Source organism: Falco rusticolus, chromosome 3, assembly GCF_015220075.1.
Source record: "Falco rusticolus isolate bFalRus1 chromosome 3, bFalRus1.pri, whole genome shotgun sequence".
Lineage (NCBI taxonomy): Eukaryota > Metazoa > Chordata > Aves > Falconiformes > Falconidae > Falco > Falco rusticolus.
In genome coordinates this window covers 9,066,545-9,083,698 of record NC_051189.1, presented here as the reverse complement: position 1 = coordinate 9,083,698, position 17,154 = coordinate 9,066,545, and the positions used below count along the sequence as shown (strand labels likewise).

The following is a 17,154-nucleotide window of genomic DNA, read 5'->3' as shown; positions in this document are numbered from 1 at the left end:
TCAAAACCATAAAATATCTACTTCATCATGAACCACGATTTTAATAAAAATTATTCAAAAGCATGTCTTGATGTAAGTTTCTTCTATTGAGATGAACGTGGCCATGGTCTCCCGCATGAGACCACTGCCCAGTACTCGATGAGTTTATCTTACTCTTAGACGCAAATACAAAAATACACAACAGTACACTTCCTTTATTTCAGGAAAAATCCTCTGGCTTTTGCTGTAACACTCCATCATGATCTGAATAGAGTTGATATAGTAATCTGGGAAAGTGCTGGAGTCATCACTTAAAGAATATTTTTAATATGTTAATACATTAAATTTTGATACATATTGGACTGATCACTTTTGGAACCAGAATATGAAGGCCATGAATCTAGTCTGAATAAATAGCATGACATGATTTTTTTTTTCTGCTGTTAGTTAAACATTGGAACAGATTCTTTAGGAAGATTATGCAGTCACCTTCCCTGAAAGGTTTTATAAACAGATAAAAAATATTGGTGAAGAATGCTTTACTTAACCCTGTATGTACCATATGTACCAACGATGGAGTTAATGCTTTTCAGCCATTACAGATGAGTAGTGATCTGTAAGAATTCAGAATGCTTTCCACGGCACTAGTGCAAAAAAACAACTGTAAAATAAAGCCAAGCCCTGGCACTTCCACACATGCACACAAACAAACAAAACCACAACACAGACACACACAAAAGGTCAGGCGAAAAGCTACAGATAAGTAGTAAAAAGTTTACTCTCATTTTCATCAGGCTGCAAAATGGAAACCATGAAACAATACTCAACGAAGAGTAAGGCTGATCTGGGGTTTTTTTTTTGAAAGGCTGGGTGGTTCTTTGATTCAAGAAATGTTCAAAACCACTTGGCTGGGTGACTCTAAAGGCCCTTTTCCTTCTGGGCCTATCTGCTATGAATTTCTGATAGTATTTTTTATGCACACTTTATTAGGAAGGGCATGAAATGATAGACTATCATCCAGGAAGCAATGATGCTCTTGGTATCATGTCTGTAAAAGTAAGCATGAAATTCAACTTTTTTTATGCCCCTTAAATTCTTACTTTCTCCTTTAAGCAATAACCGGCAACAACCTTGACACTACCCACTCAGTGCTATTCACCTAGAAATAGATCAAATTGCCAACATCTTTTTTCATGAATCCACTTTTTAAAAACATTCCTGAATGTATGAAGTATACATTCTGAAATAAAATGCAATATAAAAATAAAATGCAGTATCTGATTACTCATAGTTTGCAATATATGTTATACACCATGTCCTTGATATAAGCCTGTTCTATGGTGACAGATTACACTTTTCCCCTTCTTCTGAGGAACGTATGGAAATAGTACTGTTCGAAGAGACATCCCAGATGAAACAGAGACCCATTTCTTTGAGATTTGTGAGTTTGATTTACCTTCATTGTCCCTTAGAGTAAAGTTGGGATTCAAAGAAAGCCCTTCATCAAGGGAAAAATGGAATCTTGCCCCATTTGCAGAGTTATCTTTGTCAGTTGCAGTGATAGTCTGAATTACCTGAAATAAAAATTAACAGTGAATGTGTTGAAATTTGAAGTTGACCCAAATAGTGCCTGACCTCAGCAGGATGTTCAAACTTGGCTTATTTCAATATTCTACTTGACTGCTGCTAAATTCGACCAATGACTGGGCCATTACCCTGATTTCTCTAGCATGGAACACTTTCGCAACCACACTTCAGAGCCTGGTAGAAGCATCTAAAGCATCTATACTTTCTGACATTCTGGTATGGTCAGGACTTGGTACGGAGATTTTCACCATCTGTGTGGCATCCTGGTGGCTTTCACAATTACAGTTTCACCTACATATCTGTTTCTACAGAGCGACAATTCAGCCTGAACCAGGATGGTCTATGAGGAGCATCACCTGCTTGCCACCCTGATAATTGGATACGCTTCAGTATCGGTTAGCAAAAATAAACGTTTAACCAAAATGGAAGGTGTATAATACCAGCTCTCTGTTTAAAACTCCTGCTATGAATCAGTTTTAAATAGCTGCAGAACAGAAGAGGAAGAACAGCAGCCACTCCTGGGTTTAGTTTTGTTTGGTCAAAAGGAACAGAATTAGGTGTAGCAACCATGTATAGCAGAGGAATTTTGAAAGGTGGGACCTTTGCATTCAAAAGCCCTAGTGGTTTTTAAAATTTACTTTCTACTAAAACTGAGCTAAGCTTTTGGAATGTGTGACCAAGCAATAATTCTACCTCTGCTTTCATTTTCATGCTGGGTCTGGAAGCTCAAGTGCTATAGTAGAATTTCATAAAAAGTCGTTCTTGTGATATAGGCAGTGAAGCCCACACAGACTGCTGCACAGAGCTGATAGATATCCTGAGGGAAACGCAAAAGGCAGAGGGAAAGTGCTTTTTTCATGAGAATTTTTCTGTGCAGTGTTGAGCTGCAGTCTGTCTGGACTGAAACTTAAGCATAAACAGTGTGGGCTCAAGTTGTATGGTCTGTTTTAAAAGACAGCACACAGTTCTCTACCTCCATTCACACAAAAGAGGCAAAACAAATACATTTTAAAGCCAACAGAGTACAGTGCTTGTTCCATTGTCCTTATACAATACAGAACTTTATATTGACTATACACACCTGAGAGAATTAACAATACTGATGAATAATTGCAGAGAATATTTTAAAAACCTGTTGTAATACTTTTTTGCTGAACTGAAGCAGAATAAGATAAACCTGAAACATCTATAATCATGTAGTTTATCAGTCATGGCAATATGGGTGAAGGAGTTCGGCAAAAGCTACTTGTTCTCTAATGGATTTTGGAAAGGTGTTATAATTTGTTATTAAAACAACTGACATATAAAACAGAAATATAAGATTACCTTAGCTATAGATTACTTAATAATGTTGAAATGCTATGAGGCAAAGTAACATTAAAAAAAAAAAAAAAAAAGTTGATGGAAGAATATTTTCAAAAGATTGTTTCTATAATTACTCAAATACTAAAAGTACTGTAAAATACTGCACATAACTGCAAAAAATTCAGTTAAGACATTTAAAAATATACTAATGTATTAAGTATTGTTTACAAATCCACAGTGCTGTTTATCAAATATAACATTGTGCCATGCATCTTCAGCTTTTATTTGACAGCCTAGTAGATAAAACTTCTGTCCTGTTGCTGTCTTGTTGCCCTCTTACATAAAACTTTCACAGAATCTTGCTTCAAGAACATGCCATTTTGCAACAAAAATACCTTTGATCAAGGCCTCAGTGCCACAAGACTGGTTTGAGATTTATTTGGTTTTAAAACTAATTTTAAATCTTAACAAAACATACTGTCTACATCCCCTGAATTCATCAATGTATGTAAAAAGTATAGCACCAGATGGTACAGAAATCATAGTTTTCCATGTGGAAAATAGACACTGTATGTGTAATAGCACAGGTCAAAATATTTTTGACAGATACATCTTTATACAAAGTTCACACTCCTTCAGAAACGGCTCTTGCTTTCTAAGGAAAAGATTTCTAAAAGACATTCATTCAGAGGTGAGGAACAAGTGTGTCCTCTTGACACCCAAATGTACTGTTAACACCTTTCTAACTAATAGGTTAACTAATTAATGGTCTATCAGCAGACATTAACATGCACCTTACCAAAGCTGTTTAAAATAAAAATTTAAACATAGCACCTCAGCTGCTGTAAAGCTCAGTCCACAGCAGTGCAGCAATGAAACTAAAGGATTACGCTATTATTTAAAGGGAAGAGTTAGTAAGAAAAGAGAGAATTTCAAGAACAGAGGAGAGCTAATTGAAGCCGATAGACAGCAGGTGCTAAATTCTACTCAGATCCTTTTCAGAAGTGAATCAATAAACAAGTAAATATACACACAAAAAGCTTATAGCAGAGGCATTCCCTGCCAGCTAACATTGATTTCCTTTGACTATCAGAAATAACAGCATCCAGAGTGAGGTAGCTCATGTTGGAAGCGCAATATTTATACACCCTGATTCTACAAAAGTTGTTTGTGTTTGTGTGTGTGTGTGTGCATGTGTGTACAGTGTGTACACATATACACACCTGTGTGTTAATTTACAGTGATGGATAGTGTCAGGAAAATGACATTTCACCGCTATCACAACTTCTTCTATTACTCCTCTGAAAAACACCCAGAAAAAATGTTATCTTTGGAGAGATATAGTGACTATGGCTAACAGTTATAGTTAGATTTTAATCTAACCTATTTTAATACGTTTATACTCTGCCAGGACAAACACTGAAACATTCAGAAAACTGTCAATGATTCACTCCTTCACTTTCCAGAACAAAGCATTTAAAGAAAAGGAAAATTTAATTTACAAGTTCATTTTGTGGAAGATGGCAGAATTTTCTTTTCCTACATTGGCTAAATTTCACAATCATTCACAAAATCAGTACATTTCTAAGTCAAGAGTTCTCCATGTCTGAATGCCATCTAAGATCAAATCACAGCTGCTTTATCTACTTTAATATACAGTATCTACCAGGCAATCACCTGGAAGCTGCTGGAGACACTTAGTGTATCTTCTCAACAAGTTGACTGCTACGGGACTAAAGCTGTCACTGCAGTGTGGAAATTACCATCTTCTCACAAGCATTTTCTGTTCGACATTCCTTAGAGGGGTTCCTTTAAGCACTTAGTTCCTTAAGTTTTATTGTTTTTTGTTGGGTTTTCTTGGGTTTTTTAAAGTAAATAAACTGAGCTGCGGAGGTAAAAAGAAGCAGGAGATAGAGGCTGTGCAATTAAATGATACTGTAATTTCTTTCCATAGAAGCCTCTTCTGAAAACAAACAAGCAAACACAAAAAGGCTTCCAATGAGGAAGTATTGGTTAGTTTATCTTGCATACAATTAATTCAAAACAGATGTGCTGAGGAATGAAGTACGTACTCCTGCAAGTCATGCAGGGCTAGATCCCAGTCTCAAAGCACTAGTCAAGCAAAAGTGCCTGGCAGTATCTGACAGAACTTGTTCTTTAGTGATAAATCTTATGAATCATTCTCACAAGATGACAGATAACTCAGGCTAAATACTGCCTTTTCAGTGATTCAAAACCATCCAGCTGGGCATGCTTTTTAGAATATGGAACACTTGTCTTGTTCTGTAATCCTTGTTTATTTGTCCCTCCTTAATATTTGTTGAACATTGTAATTTTCTTTTTTAAACTAGATAGTAAGATCTTCTGAGTAAGTGCCATGTACTTTTGTGTTTTGTTTTTAGTTTTGCTTTTTTGTACAGTGCAATGGTACCACAATCTTTTCTGAAGCCTTGTTGTGCAATGCAAATAAAAATTAGTGTATTTCATGTATGTAAGGGAGTCCTGTTAGTTTAAGAATACAACAGCATGCTGATCCAGCCTTCCATATTAAACTGCTGCTTGTAGAGTCCTTCATGCTAGTGGTAATCTTGGCTGTTAAACTGCAATGCTAGAGGCCAGGAGTCATTCACTTGCAACAGTAGCTCAGAGAGAAATACAACACTGACCCAAATCAGGAGCAAATGCTTTTACAGTAAAATTTTTTTATCCTTTAAATATCTCACTCAAATTCCATTTGGAGAGCTATTACTGGAGAGTTAAAACTTTTCTAATAAGAAACATTAGCTACTCACCAACAGCAACAGCCCCATCAAACAGAGAATTTCTGTGCTAGCTCCACTGCATGCTTTAGCTTATTATTAATTATAACATTTTAACAATGATTGTTAAATCATGTAATTTTAAAAATATCAGATTATGTTGAAAGCAATTGCAAATCGCAATAAATGCTTAAGAGATGTTATTTTTTTTAATTAGTCCTTTAAAAGTTTTAATTCTTCTGTATTTGGCTTGATTTGAGGTGTTCAGAACATTATTTTTAGTTTAATAAGCATGTTAATTAGAGATATTCAGTTGATAGACAGACCTACTTAGATTTTCAAAAGCTTTGAGTAAGGTGTCTCACTAAGAGCACTGAGGAAAACTATGCAGTCATGAGATAGGAGGGAAGGTCCCAGCACAGGTAATTGCTCAAAAGACAGAAAACAGGGTCTCTCCTGTAAATGGTCTGTTCCACCCGAAGAGGAAGTCACAGAGATTTCCTGTTCCACACAGATTTATGCTAGGCCACTTGCTGGTCAGTGTAACAATTAACAGCTTATAAAGACTGTGAATAATCAGGCCACCAAATTGACTTATGATACTGAGTTGTTCAAGGAAGAAAAGAGGAAGAGCTGGCACTAAAGACCTTCCAATACTCAGTAGCCAGGCAATAAAAACCCAGGTGAAATTCAAAATACATAGACATAAAGTCTTAACTTCACATACATGACGATGATCATGAGCCGACCATTACTTCTAATGATACTGGCGTTATGGCAGGCAGTTTTTTTGCGTTCAGTGCTTACTAGTGGTTAAAAAGCAAAGCCACTGTTAGAAATTGCTAGGAAAGGAATAGAGAACAAAGCAGAGATCCTCATATACTGTGAAGCATGAACTATGATAAGAATTATAAACCACGGCATACCTGCATCCTGAATCATGATTCCCCATCTCAAGGTGAATAGAGAGGAGTTGGAGAAAGTTTAGAGGAGAGGAAGATAAATGATCAAAAGTCTAAAAGGGCTTTTTATCACAGCTTGTCCAAGTTAAGTAGGACTTTTCAGTCTGGACAAGAGATGGCTGAGGAGCAATGTGCTAGAGATTTATGAATGGCACAGAGATAATAAATGGGGATCAACTGCTCCCTATCTCTCTCTCTCCCTCCCCCCAGCCCCAACACAAGAACTGGAAAATATTGATTGAAGACAGCATGGGAAGATTAAAAAAAAGTGGAAAAAAAGAAAGAAGATGCTAGGTCTTTCTGAAACATGGAATTAAACTGCAAAATTCCTTGATGCATGAGGTAGTATACATCAAAAGTTTATGTTTATTAGGAAAAGTTAGACAGATTCATATGCGATGGTTATTAAAGGATTATTAAAACCAGAAACCATGTTTGGATAGGAAATAATCTGTGCAAGTACTTGGGGTAAGTATCAAACACGCTTGCCATGTTCTTATACTCTCAGGTGTCAGCTTTTGGCCACTGTTAGAGAAGATAATTTTGGTCAGCCTGCAGTCCAACAAAGAACAGCATTTATATAGTCTCAACACTAAAACCAGAAATATGCCACTACGCATTTATGTACACTGCTTTTACATATTTGCTGAGAAAACTTTACTACTAGTAATATATTCCTCATGGAAGATATGAGCTCACAACTGCACCTTACAACCTAACAACGCAAAACCAGCACAGAATGCTGGGTAAAAGCTCAATCTATGAACATAGATTTATTTATTTATTTTTTTTTGCTAAAGCAAAAGCACTTGGTAAAATTGTCAAACCATGGACTGCAATGAAGTTTATTGATCACAGGAGCAGTCGCTGGAATGTGATTCAGCTATTCAGTCTCAGTTCTGACCCTCCCCATCTTAACAGTTGTGAAAAACCTATTCAACATCTTTTCCATAATGACACTGTACAGACAACGGCAATCACCAAGTAGAGCGAGGATGGCAGCTATGTTAACCAGACATTGTAGTGAGTGTGTTTGAAACCTTGCTACCATGCGGCACTTAGATGAGAGATGTTAAATCTGCTTCATACATTTTCTTCATAATAGTGGTTTGTCAAACTCCATCACTTATCTGACAAAATTAAAGTTTTGCCTGTCTACTGAAGATAGTTTAGATATTTTTTTGCAGCAACAAGAGAGATATATTGAAGAAATTTCCAAATCTTCTTCCTTCAGCCTAATTCAATTAAAAAGTTGAATAAAACATGAAATACAAAAATGAGATCAGAAGGAATTATGACATGTGTTCCCTGAATCAAACTTCTTTCATATGTGGCATTAACAAATGAAGTAATAATTGTTTCTCACTGGGAGAACGATAGGTGTGAAAGTTACCTGACCAGGCTTTGCATTCTCACAGACCACTACATCATACTCTCTGGCAAGTTCTGGAGGGTTGTCATTGACGTCCAGGATTCTAACACCAACTGGAACATGGCTCACTAGCCCAGGATTGTCTGCAAAATACACAGGGGGTATTAAGCCTTTTGAAACACTCACTATTCCACAACATCCTCAATTTAAACACGGTTTCTTAGCACAATAACTGTGTAAGAATTAGACACACCTGCCAAAATTTAGGTAGCAAGATGCTAATAGTGGTTGTTCGCTGTGGTTCATTAACCATATCCAAAAATAAATAAAAAGATGGTGGAAAGTATGGAATGAGTCTTGAAGTCACTGTTATATCAATATAAATGCAAGTTACTCTGGAACTGAGGTAGGAGAAAGTGGTTGGAGTTATTGCATACTGTCACACTGTGTGCTAAGAAACGGTCAATTTCTTTGTTATGAATGTGAAAGTGTCATCACAATATTGAATAAAATCTGATACGGAAAATAGTAAAAGCTTTTTATCAGTCCCTTAAAGAGTTTTGGGAATAAAATACCAAAATAATAAGAAAATATGAATGCATAGGCACATATAAACCTTTCCCAAGCTTGAGTTCCACTTCCTTAGAAGTTATTATGCTGTTACACAAAGCAGTTAATGAGTCTTGCTTTAGCAGTGACATGCCAGTAAGAAAACAATGTTGAAGTAACAGTGTCTTAAGCTATGATCTATACTTTCATGAGAGCTCACCCTCAAAAAGCACAAGAAATAGAATCCTTTCAATGAGAATACACTTTGCATGATAAAATGGGGAAAAAAAAAACATTTTATTTTATTTTTTTAATCCGTAACTCCCTTGTTCTTATTACTAAGAAAATTTATTTTTGTTGAAAGAATTATATATTCAAACTTTTTTATAATCAGCTAACATACACCTTCTGAAGTCTGTAGAAGAATGAATCGGTTATATGACAAACTTAATTTTACTTTCACCAATTAAATGAAACTACCAGTAGAAGATGGCAAAGTCACTCCTTGAAATGCAACAAGATAACAAGATGGAGCAATGGGGTTACATTCCTTACAGACTGACATTTTAAAACTGCGTGTCCCTGTGTGTGCTCATTCAAAGAAAAAAATTTCCCTTGGTTATTTTGCTCTTAATTAATCCACATCATGTTTCTGTCAAAAAGGGTCATCTGTAAAATGCCTCAGATTTGTCACACCTTTAATGGCCTCTGCTTAGAATTCTGAAAAACTCATGTTTGTCTTCAAAGTCACCAGTAATGCAGCCTCCCACTGAAAGAATATTTGAGAATGTTGAAGTTTCTTTTGACAAAGTGAGAGATTTATCCTTCTCGATTTTCATCAGGTATACTAGTCAAAGAGCCTGGGGTTTAGAAGTTCTCTTCAGATTTTTCACATTCTCTTTTTAACTAATATGTCTAAGTTCATCTCATGCTTTTAATTCATTTCTGGAACTTAGTCAATTATTCTCATAAAATGGGAACAGAAAGATTAAAAAACCCAATAGAAAAGGGAGACTTAAGGTAGATAATAAAGGAACCTCTATTCCCAATTAACATTAGCATTAGAAGTTAGAAGAACACACTCAGAAAACATTTATAGACTTCAAAATTCATTCTCTTGATGAATTTTTCCTTGACCATTGATATTTTCCATTTTACTCCAAAACACGAATATCTTTATAACTACTGAACTAAGGGACTACAGTAGGCTTTCTTAATTGTGTTCATGCAAGACTGAGGCTTTCCATTGCTATCCAGAAAACATTTTTAGTGGAAAACTTTGAGGAATGTTAAAATGCTAAGAATATATAAAGTGAAGGTGAGGAAGAATGACAGCTGGCGGTTCACTAAGCAGTTGGGAGAAAGGAACCATTCCTCTACCTTTACTTTTATTACTGAAGAAAGCAATCTCCTCTGCACGAGACCCTTTGCAGTATGAGCAAACATAAAAAGATGTTTGGTCCTCCCCTGGATGTAGCTCATGAGATTGTGCAGACCAGCACAAGCAGTCGAGATTGAATATTTTTACTGCTCACTGGAACACAGCTCACAAACTCATGTAGGTAACCTCCTCTGTCAATGTTACCAGACAATCCAATTCCAAAACTCCTCTACTTACAATTACTGAACATGATACCTAGCAATAGTTGATCTAGAGATGACCTGTGGTTCAAAGGAGCTTTGTTCTCAAGGCTCTGTTCGGGAGGCTCTCACATAGTTTGTGAGGTACATGACCTAGGAAGTGGTATAAATTAAAGAAAGGACACAAAGCAGATAAAGAGAGAGCACACAAAAGCATAAAAAGGAGACAGAAGGCAGAGATCACAGTAAAGGGTTAAGGATGAATAAATCCATTTGGGCATAGCTTCATAAACTATAGTGAAGGAACTGAAGATTTTAATACTTGAGAAGACCCAAAGAAACTTTTGCCAGGAAAAAAAAAAAAAAAAAAAAAAAAAAAAAAAAAGTTGTGATTATCAGATAATTACAGGATCACTGAAAAATCTTAGTTGAAAGGGGCTTCTGGAGGTCACTGGTCCAGTCTCCTCTCAAAGAAGGGCCACCTTCAAAGCTGTAAGGGAGCATAATACATCTGAGAGGAAGGGAGCAGAACAACAGGAAGAGCACAGGGCAGAGGGTACCTGAGAGAACTGTTCTATAGGTCCAGCATGTTTGGAATAGCTACTGGGGAAGGAAAAGCAAATGCTTTAGTCCAATGTGTGGCAAAAAAATGGTACATGTTTCAGTACAGTGTATCAGACCTCTGCCCCACCTTGAATGTGCCCTCTTGTATGCCTGTCACTACCACCCAATGCATTCTTGCTCTCTAGTCTGTTAAATTTGCATTAATTTCACAGAGAATTTATGGGATTCAGAGAATTTACCTTCATGTGTTCTGCAGCTGCTTTGCAGTACAAAGAATTCATAAATACTTTTCCAGTTCAAAAGAGTTCTTAGTGCATTACTAACTGGAAGCAGTTACCTTAGGATCATTGACATTTACAGGCAAATCTCCATATGGACAGCCTACTTACTACAAAATGCTAACAGAGAAGGTATTAACACCACTTGCCAAAACAGTCTTGAAGTTTGTCAAATTGCGTAAACTACATGGATTCACATGCAAGACAATAGCATGGTTTATAATGGGGGGAGAGAATGAGAATGAATTAAGAAGGGCTTTATAAATTGGGGTTTTTTAGGCTCGGTTTTCTTGTTTTATTATAAAATAAATATAAGTTCCAATCTTTTTCGGGTGTACAACTGACTTGCAGTCTCCAAACCACTCAAATACCTGGTCCTTTTAGTAGTACGTTTTTGTTAATTAGGCAAATTTCTTGCAGCGGTTTGGCAGATTTCCAGTTTTAAGATAACCAGTGCTGACATGCAGTTCAGGCCTGTGCATTATAAAACAGCCAGATACGTTCTGTGTCCCAGCAGCATTGTGCCTCAAAAGTAGGTTTTTCAGAGTGAATGCTCACTGTTTTAAGGGGCAACTGAAGCAGAAATATTGCTCCAATTCAGCTACACTAGGGACTTGCTTTCTTATGCTTGAGATTTTTCCCAGAATAAATTGTTCTTTTGCAAGTATACTAAATATCTGTAAAGTGAATCAATTTCACTATCAACCCCTCCACCAGCAAGTTCTCTGCAAACTTACAGAAGTCCCTATCAACAGGCAGCCTAAGGTCTTGAATCTACTCTTCCATTAATTTCTGTGAGCAAACTTTTAAAACCCCTATTTAAGAAGAAAGCTTTTTAATAGCAACTGTTGTCTGAGAATTCCTTTTTGTATTAACAAAATTCCCATGGGCTTTATGAAAAAAAATTGACATAAATTCTAAGTGACATTCAGAATAACATTCCTGACATCAACACTTTTGTGGTTTTGGTTTTTTGCTTTTTGTTTGTTTGTTGGGTTGGGTTTTTTGTTTGTATGTTTGGTTGGTTGGTTTTTAAGTTAGAATGGAATAGTTAAACTATTATGAAAACTGAGTTAATAATTTAACCCAGAGACAGCTTGAATTACTTTTAGAGAGAAGGATTTTAGAAAAAAAAAAAAAAGAGTCATTTTACATGGTTTTGTGACCTAGAACAAAATGTTCACCTAGTGTAGGATTACAACGAATGTCTGTGCTTTTGCATCATCAATATTAAACATTGATCTTAATTAATACAATAACAACTTTTTTTTTTCTTATTTTGACATCTTTTTGAGACCTAATAAGGCAAGGCAATACTTAGGAAGTTAAGTCATCTATCTATTCCAGTATTTTTAAAAAGAGAAGCAGAAGCACTCATCACGCTTCTCTAATAATGACTAGTTTTGACACATTAGAAGACTAAACATAGGTCTAGGAAGAATAAAATATACTACATAAACAGAACTAAAATGAGGAAAGAATTTCTAGTATGTAAATGAGAGCAGTAATATTCAGAAAATACTAAGTTTAATTCAGAATGGTGTATATGCAATAAACTGGCAAGGAGAAGATTATGCAGACTCTAGTAATAACTGTAATGTTCTATTCTGCTTTATTAAGGTAGTGGGTACTTTTAAATATTGTTACCTGAAGTTGGCTAGAAATTGTTTCATTTTTTCTTACAGTAAAAATCTGACTTCTCACTGATGAACACAGACCTGAAGGTACTGATCACTTCTCTTGAATCATGCTAGCAGTGGTAGCAGCAGTAGCAACAGGAGCAATAGTAAGAATAATAGCACTGCAGCAAACAGATCTAGCACTCTCAAGCTGGCAACTCCCTCTGCCTTAATGCAAGCAAAATTCTGCAGCTCATAGACAACACTGGTGCTCAACTCCTGAGTAGATCAAGGCACCACAAAATATACTAATTCTGTGGCCAGAAATATCTGTTTTGAGATTCTGGTACTGACTGACAAAGCCCAGAACAGGGAAATGTTACATGATCCCAAAGACTGTCTCTTCTTTGGGGACCCACCTTGATTGCCAGGAGGAGCTATACCCTACACCATCTTCAGATGACAACGTAGGATTATCTTCATCATACCCTTCCTCTAAGATATAGAAGATAAGAAAATCCATCATGCCTAGAAGCCAATGACTAAATAAAAATAAACAGGAAAATAAACATTGAACCTGGAATTAGAAGCATCACTTCTTGAGCAGGATGGAGAACTAGCTGTGTTTTGACAACTGGGATTTTTTGAGACAGTTTTAGCGATAAAGCAATAGTTTTTCCTTATTGCATTGGTACGTACGTTTACAAGAACAGCAGATTCTGCTAAAAATCATATTATTCTACCTTTATGGTCCATTAGAAGGCAATTTGCAAAAGCTGAAAATAAACTGCATTATTGGAAAGTTTGGACAGGGTACAAGTACTGTGTCTAGCTCTCACCATTAAAAAGATACCAGATATTCAGTTTGTCATTACTCCATGATCAAAACAGTCTTAAAACTCAGACCCTGTAGTTTTTAAGGTCTTTTCTAATCTGGCCCACTTTTAGAGAACTACTTTTGTGGAAGATTCTGTTTCTTGGAAGAATAAAGTAGTTATTTCCAACACCAAAACTTTCTGAAACTGAGCTAGCAGAGAGAGTGCAAGTGAGGTCAAAGATGAAGAACGAGTGTGATTTTTTTCTTGGTGGGGACTGGGTTTAAGGTAACACTTTTATGTCTGTTTCTGTAATGTACCTACAGAGATAATCATAAATGTAGAAAGCAATACATATGACAGAATTTCCCTGTACTGATGTTAAAAAAAAAAAGAGGGGATTTCATTTTTCAAGTGTACTCTGAATTGTTTAAAAAACAAACAAACTAGTTTTGAGAAAAAATTATAGACAGAAAATCAGCATAAGGAAATTTTATATTAATTGTAAGAAAAAAATCACTTCAAGGAAAAACTAAGACACAAAGATAGAAACAAACTCAATGGTATTAAACAATCATCCTGGTGTCCACCAGATACAGAGGGTTACGAGACTGTAACACTATAACAGCATTTTGTTGATTTAGATTACTTTCTTTTAGATCTTGAAAAGGGTTCCTTTTTCTGAAAATTATTTGACACGAGGCATTAAAGTTACTCTTGATTATGGGAAAAAAAAAATTAAATGAGAAAATAAAATTGTTGTTCTTTTCTAATTCTTTCAATGCTGTACACCACCAGGTAGTACTACTCCATAGACTTATTTCCTTCAGGCAATGTGTATGTTGGTTTTGTACATTTTAAAATCAACAGAAATAAATTATGCATTTTTGTCTTTTGATTATTATTACTTTTTTAAAATAAATCACTGTGCCTCTTAATGGCATGAACAGGTTTATTGTTTACTTTACAACTCCACTCTTATCTTCAGTTCTCATTCTCCATGACAGTCATGTAGTGCTATCGAAAGTAACATATATTTTAATCTCCAACCAAAATCTTAGGAATGTCTTTTCTCCTGCAATGGAACCATAAAACATGAACAAGAACTGACAAAGTCTTCTCATAATTAGCTCTTCACTAATGGCAGTATGAGGTGGCAATATCCCTGTGCATCTAAATTAAAGATATAACTGCACCTCACTATAATTATATACTTAATCTGTTGGTTTTTTTTTTAAAATGTAATAATAGAGCTTTCATTATTTATTCAAAATATCAGGAGATTTTATATGTCACTGCTGAAAATTATTATTTCTCTGTGCATCTTGTTTTTCTCTGAGTTATATAACTATATCTCTCTGTTACTGTTTCTGTTCCTAACAAAACTTACTGATGAAAAAAATGCTTATCATATAATTAGAACATGGAATTTTTAAAGTTTTTACCCTAATTCTTGAAAACTACATCAAACTATTATTCTTATAATCTGTCCTGCCTTTTCACATATTTAAATTCTGAATAGGGCTTATTTGCCCTCTGTGAAAATACCTCTGAAAGTTAATTCTTTGTCTATTTTTTGTAATGACTGTATTTTCCTGGGATATTTTCAAGACCACGTTACTGGGTATTGCATATTTTGTCAATGAAGGGTTGCTTTAATTCAACACTTTCGTATCTTCTCCCCTGCTGAAGCTAGTATGAGGAATATGCATGGCAAAGCAAATAAAGAAGACATATAAACAATGACAAATATCTTTGGGTTTTATTCCAATATCTGATTGAGTCTGACAGCCTTAGAGTTTTGGAGTTTTTTTCTGTAAAATCAATTGCATAATGATGTCTCTTAAGTGTTTTGATTTCTAATACATGGTGGTATCAAGGCTCTGTACATGTGGTATCCTTCCATATGGTCATTTTTTAGTGTCTCTTGCTATAATTTCTTTAAGTTTAGGAGGCCTGACAGAATCTGGCATGAACCCTATTATTTCAGTTTTCCTGTTCTCCACAGCCTCTCCATGGCTTTACAGATTAGGAATGCTTTAGGGACCCTTCAAAGACAAGTTTGTGCATTCATTGTATTCAAGTTGGTCCTTTAGGTAAATAGTGGGAAATTATCTGTTTTTTTCATTCTCAGCCATCGCAGAACATTTTGAACACACACAGGAACATCACAACTTCACCCAAACAGAACAATGTGCTAGTAAACCCACAAATCTATTTTACACACTGGTATACTTACCACTTGCATAAGAGTAGTATGTCAAAAATTCCCACTAGAAACTATCTTCTAAATGTCTGAATATGAACTTTTAGATCTGCCCTGAAATATAAGCACTTCCCTTGCTTTCAAAAAATCATGTTTCTTAATATAACCACAGATGTTCTTATTATCCACCTAAATGTCCAGTACTTTATGAATCCCAGTAATCTCTTGATGTTAACATCATCTGAACACCGTATCTAGAAATGGTTTGCTGTGTCTACTGAGCAGATATTGAACACAGTCGGTTCAGATGGTAGAAGAAATACCTAAAAGGAGTTTCCTGACACAGTCCTCCTTGCTATATTTCTAACTAGAAATTTCTAGTTAAAGCTATAATCCTCACTTTGATTCTCAAACCAAGCCATTCTCCGATTCCTTCAATTGCCAGTGTTTATCCCACCCCGCAGCTTTCATTCCTTCTTATTGAGCCCAAAGACTTCAAGGATACTATTTTTCCTATTTGCAGCACTGCTTTGAAAACTTTGAAGTACATGTTTATTTTTCTAACTGAAATTGGCTTTCGAACAGGCAGAAGCCCATCCATTTTTTAGTGCCACCTTTCTCTTACAGGGGCTGTGATTTGAGATTTTGCTATTATTGTTACTTTTGCCTCTGTTATCAGCACTACTACATGCTAGAGAGAAACCTTAATTGAATCACACACACTTACTTTTACAGTCACCTATTTTCTTTGAGAATACATCACAATTCGTGAGAAGTAGTTGTCCTTTTTCTTCCCCACATTCCACACATAGCTCCCAATATCACAAAAATCACAGAATCCTTGAGGTTGGCAGGCACCTCCATAGATGAGCAAGTCCAATTCCCCTGGTCAAACTGGGTCAGCTAGTGTACATTGCTCTGGGCCATGTCCAGTTGGGTTTTCAGTATCTCCAAGAACAGAGACTCTATAACCTCTCTAGGTGACCTGTCCCAATTTTTGACTAATCCCACGGTAATAACATTTTCTTATGCTTAAATGGAATCTGCTCTATTTCAATTAATGCACATTGCCTCCTGTCATCTCACTGGGTAATACTCAGATGAGTCTTCTCATCTTTACTAATCTTCTTTACTAACCCCTATCAGGTACTTAAACATATGATAAACTCCTTCTGGGCCTTCTCATCTCCAAACTGAACAGTCCCAACTCTTTCAGCCTCTCCTCATATGACAGATGCTCCAGTTCTTAATGATTTCATGCCCCTTCACTGGACTTAGTCCAGTTGCTCCATGCCCTTCTCGTACTGGGGTACCAAATCTGGACCCAGCATTCATGTGTGGTCTCACCAGTGCTGCTGAAGGATCACCTCCCTCACCCTGTTGGCAATACCCTTCCTCACACAGTGCAGGACACCGTGAGCCACCTTTGCCACAAGGGCACATAGCTGGTTCATGTCCAGCTTGCATCCACCAGGACCTCCATCCGAGTACTTTTTTTTTGAAAAAGCTGCTCTCCAGTCAGTTGGCGCTGCATGTGTCCTGGGGCATGGGACCATTCCTCTCCAGGTGCTGAACTTT

At 36.2% G+C, this 17,154-nt stretch overlaps 1 protein-coding gene across 7 annotated transcripts in view; it reads right to left on the bottom strand.

The window, feature by feature from the left end:
* The window catches only part of CDH18 (cadherin 18), a 378,826-nt gene that overhangs the window by 20,669 nt on the left and 341,003 nt on the right, over nucleotides 1–17,154 (bottom strand). For 6 of the 7 annotated variants that reach the window (XM_037381369.1, XM_037381368.1, XM_037381373.1 and 3 more), the window contains 2 exons: nucleotides 7,986–8,107; nucleotides 1,436–1,553 (listed from right to left, as the gene is read on the bottom strand). In XM_037381369.1, coding sequence (XP_037237266.1) covers nucleotides 1,436–1,553; nucleotides 7,986–8,107 — 240 coding nt within the window. The remainder of the gene's footprint in view (nucleotides 1–1,435; nucleotides 1,554–7,985; nucleotides 8,108–17,154) is intronic. The other variant, XM_037381374.1, reaches the window with a different exon arrangement.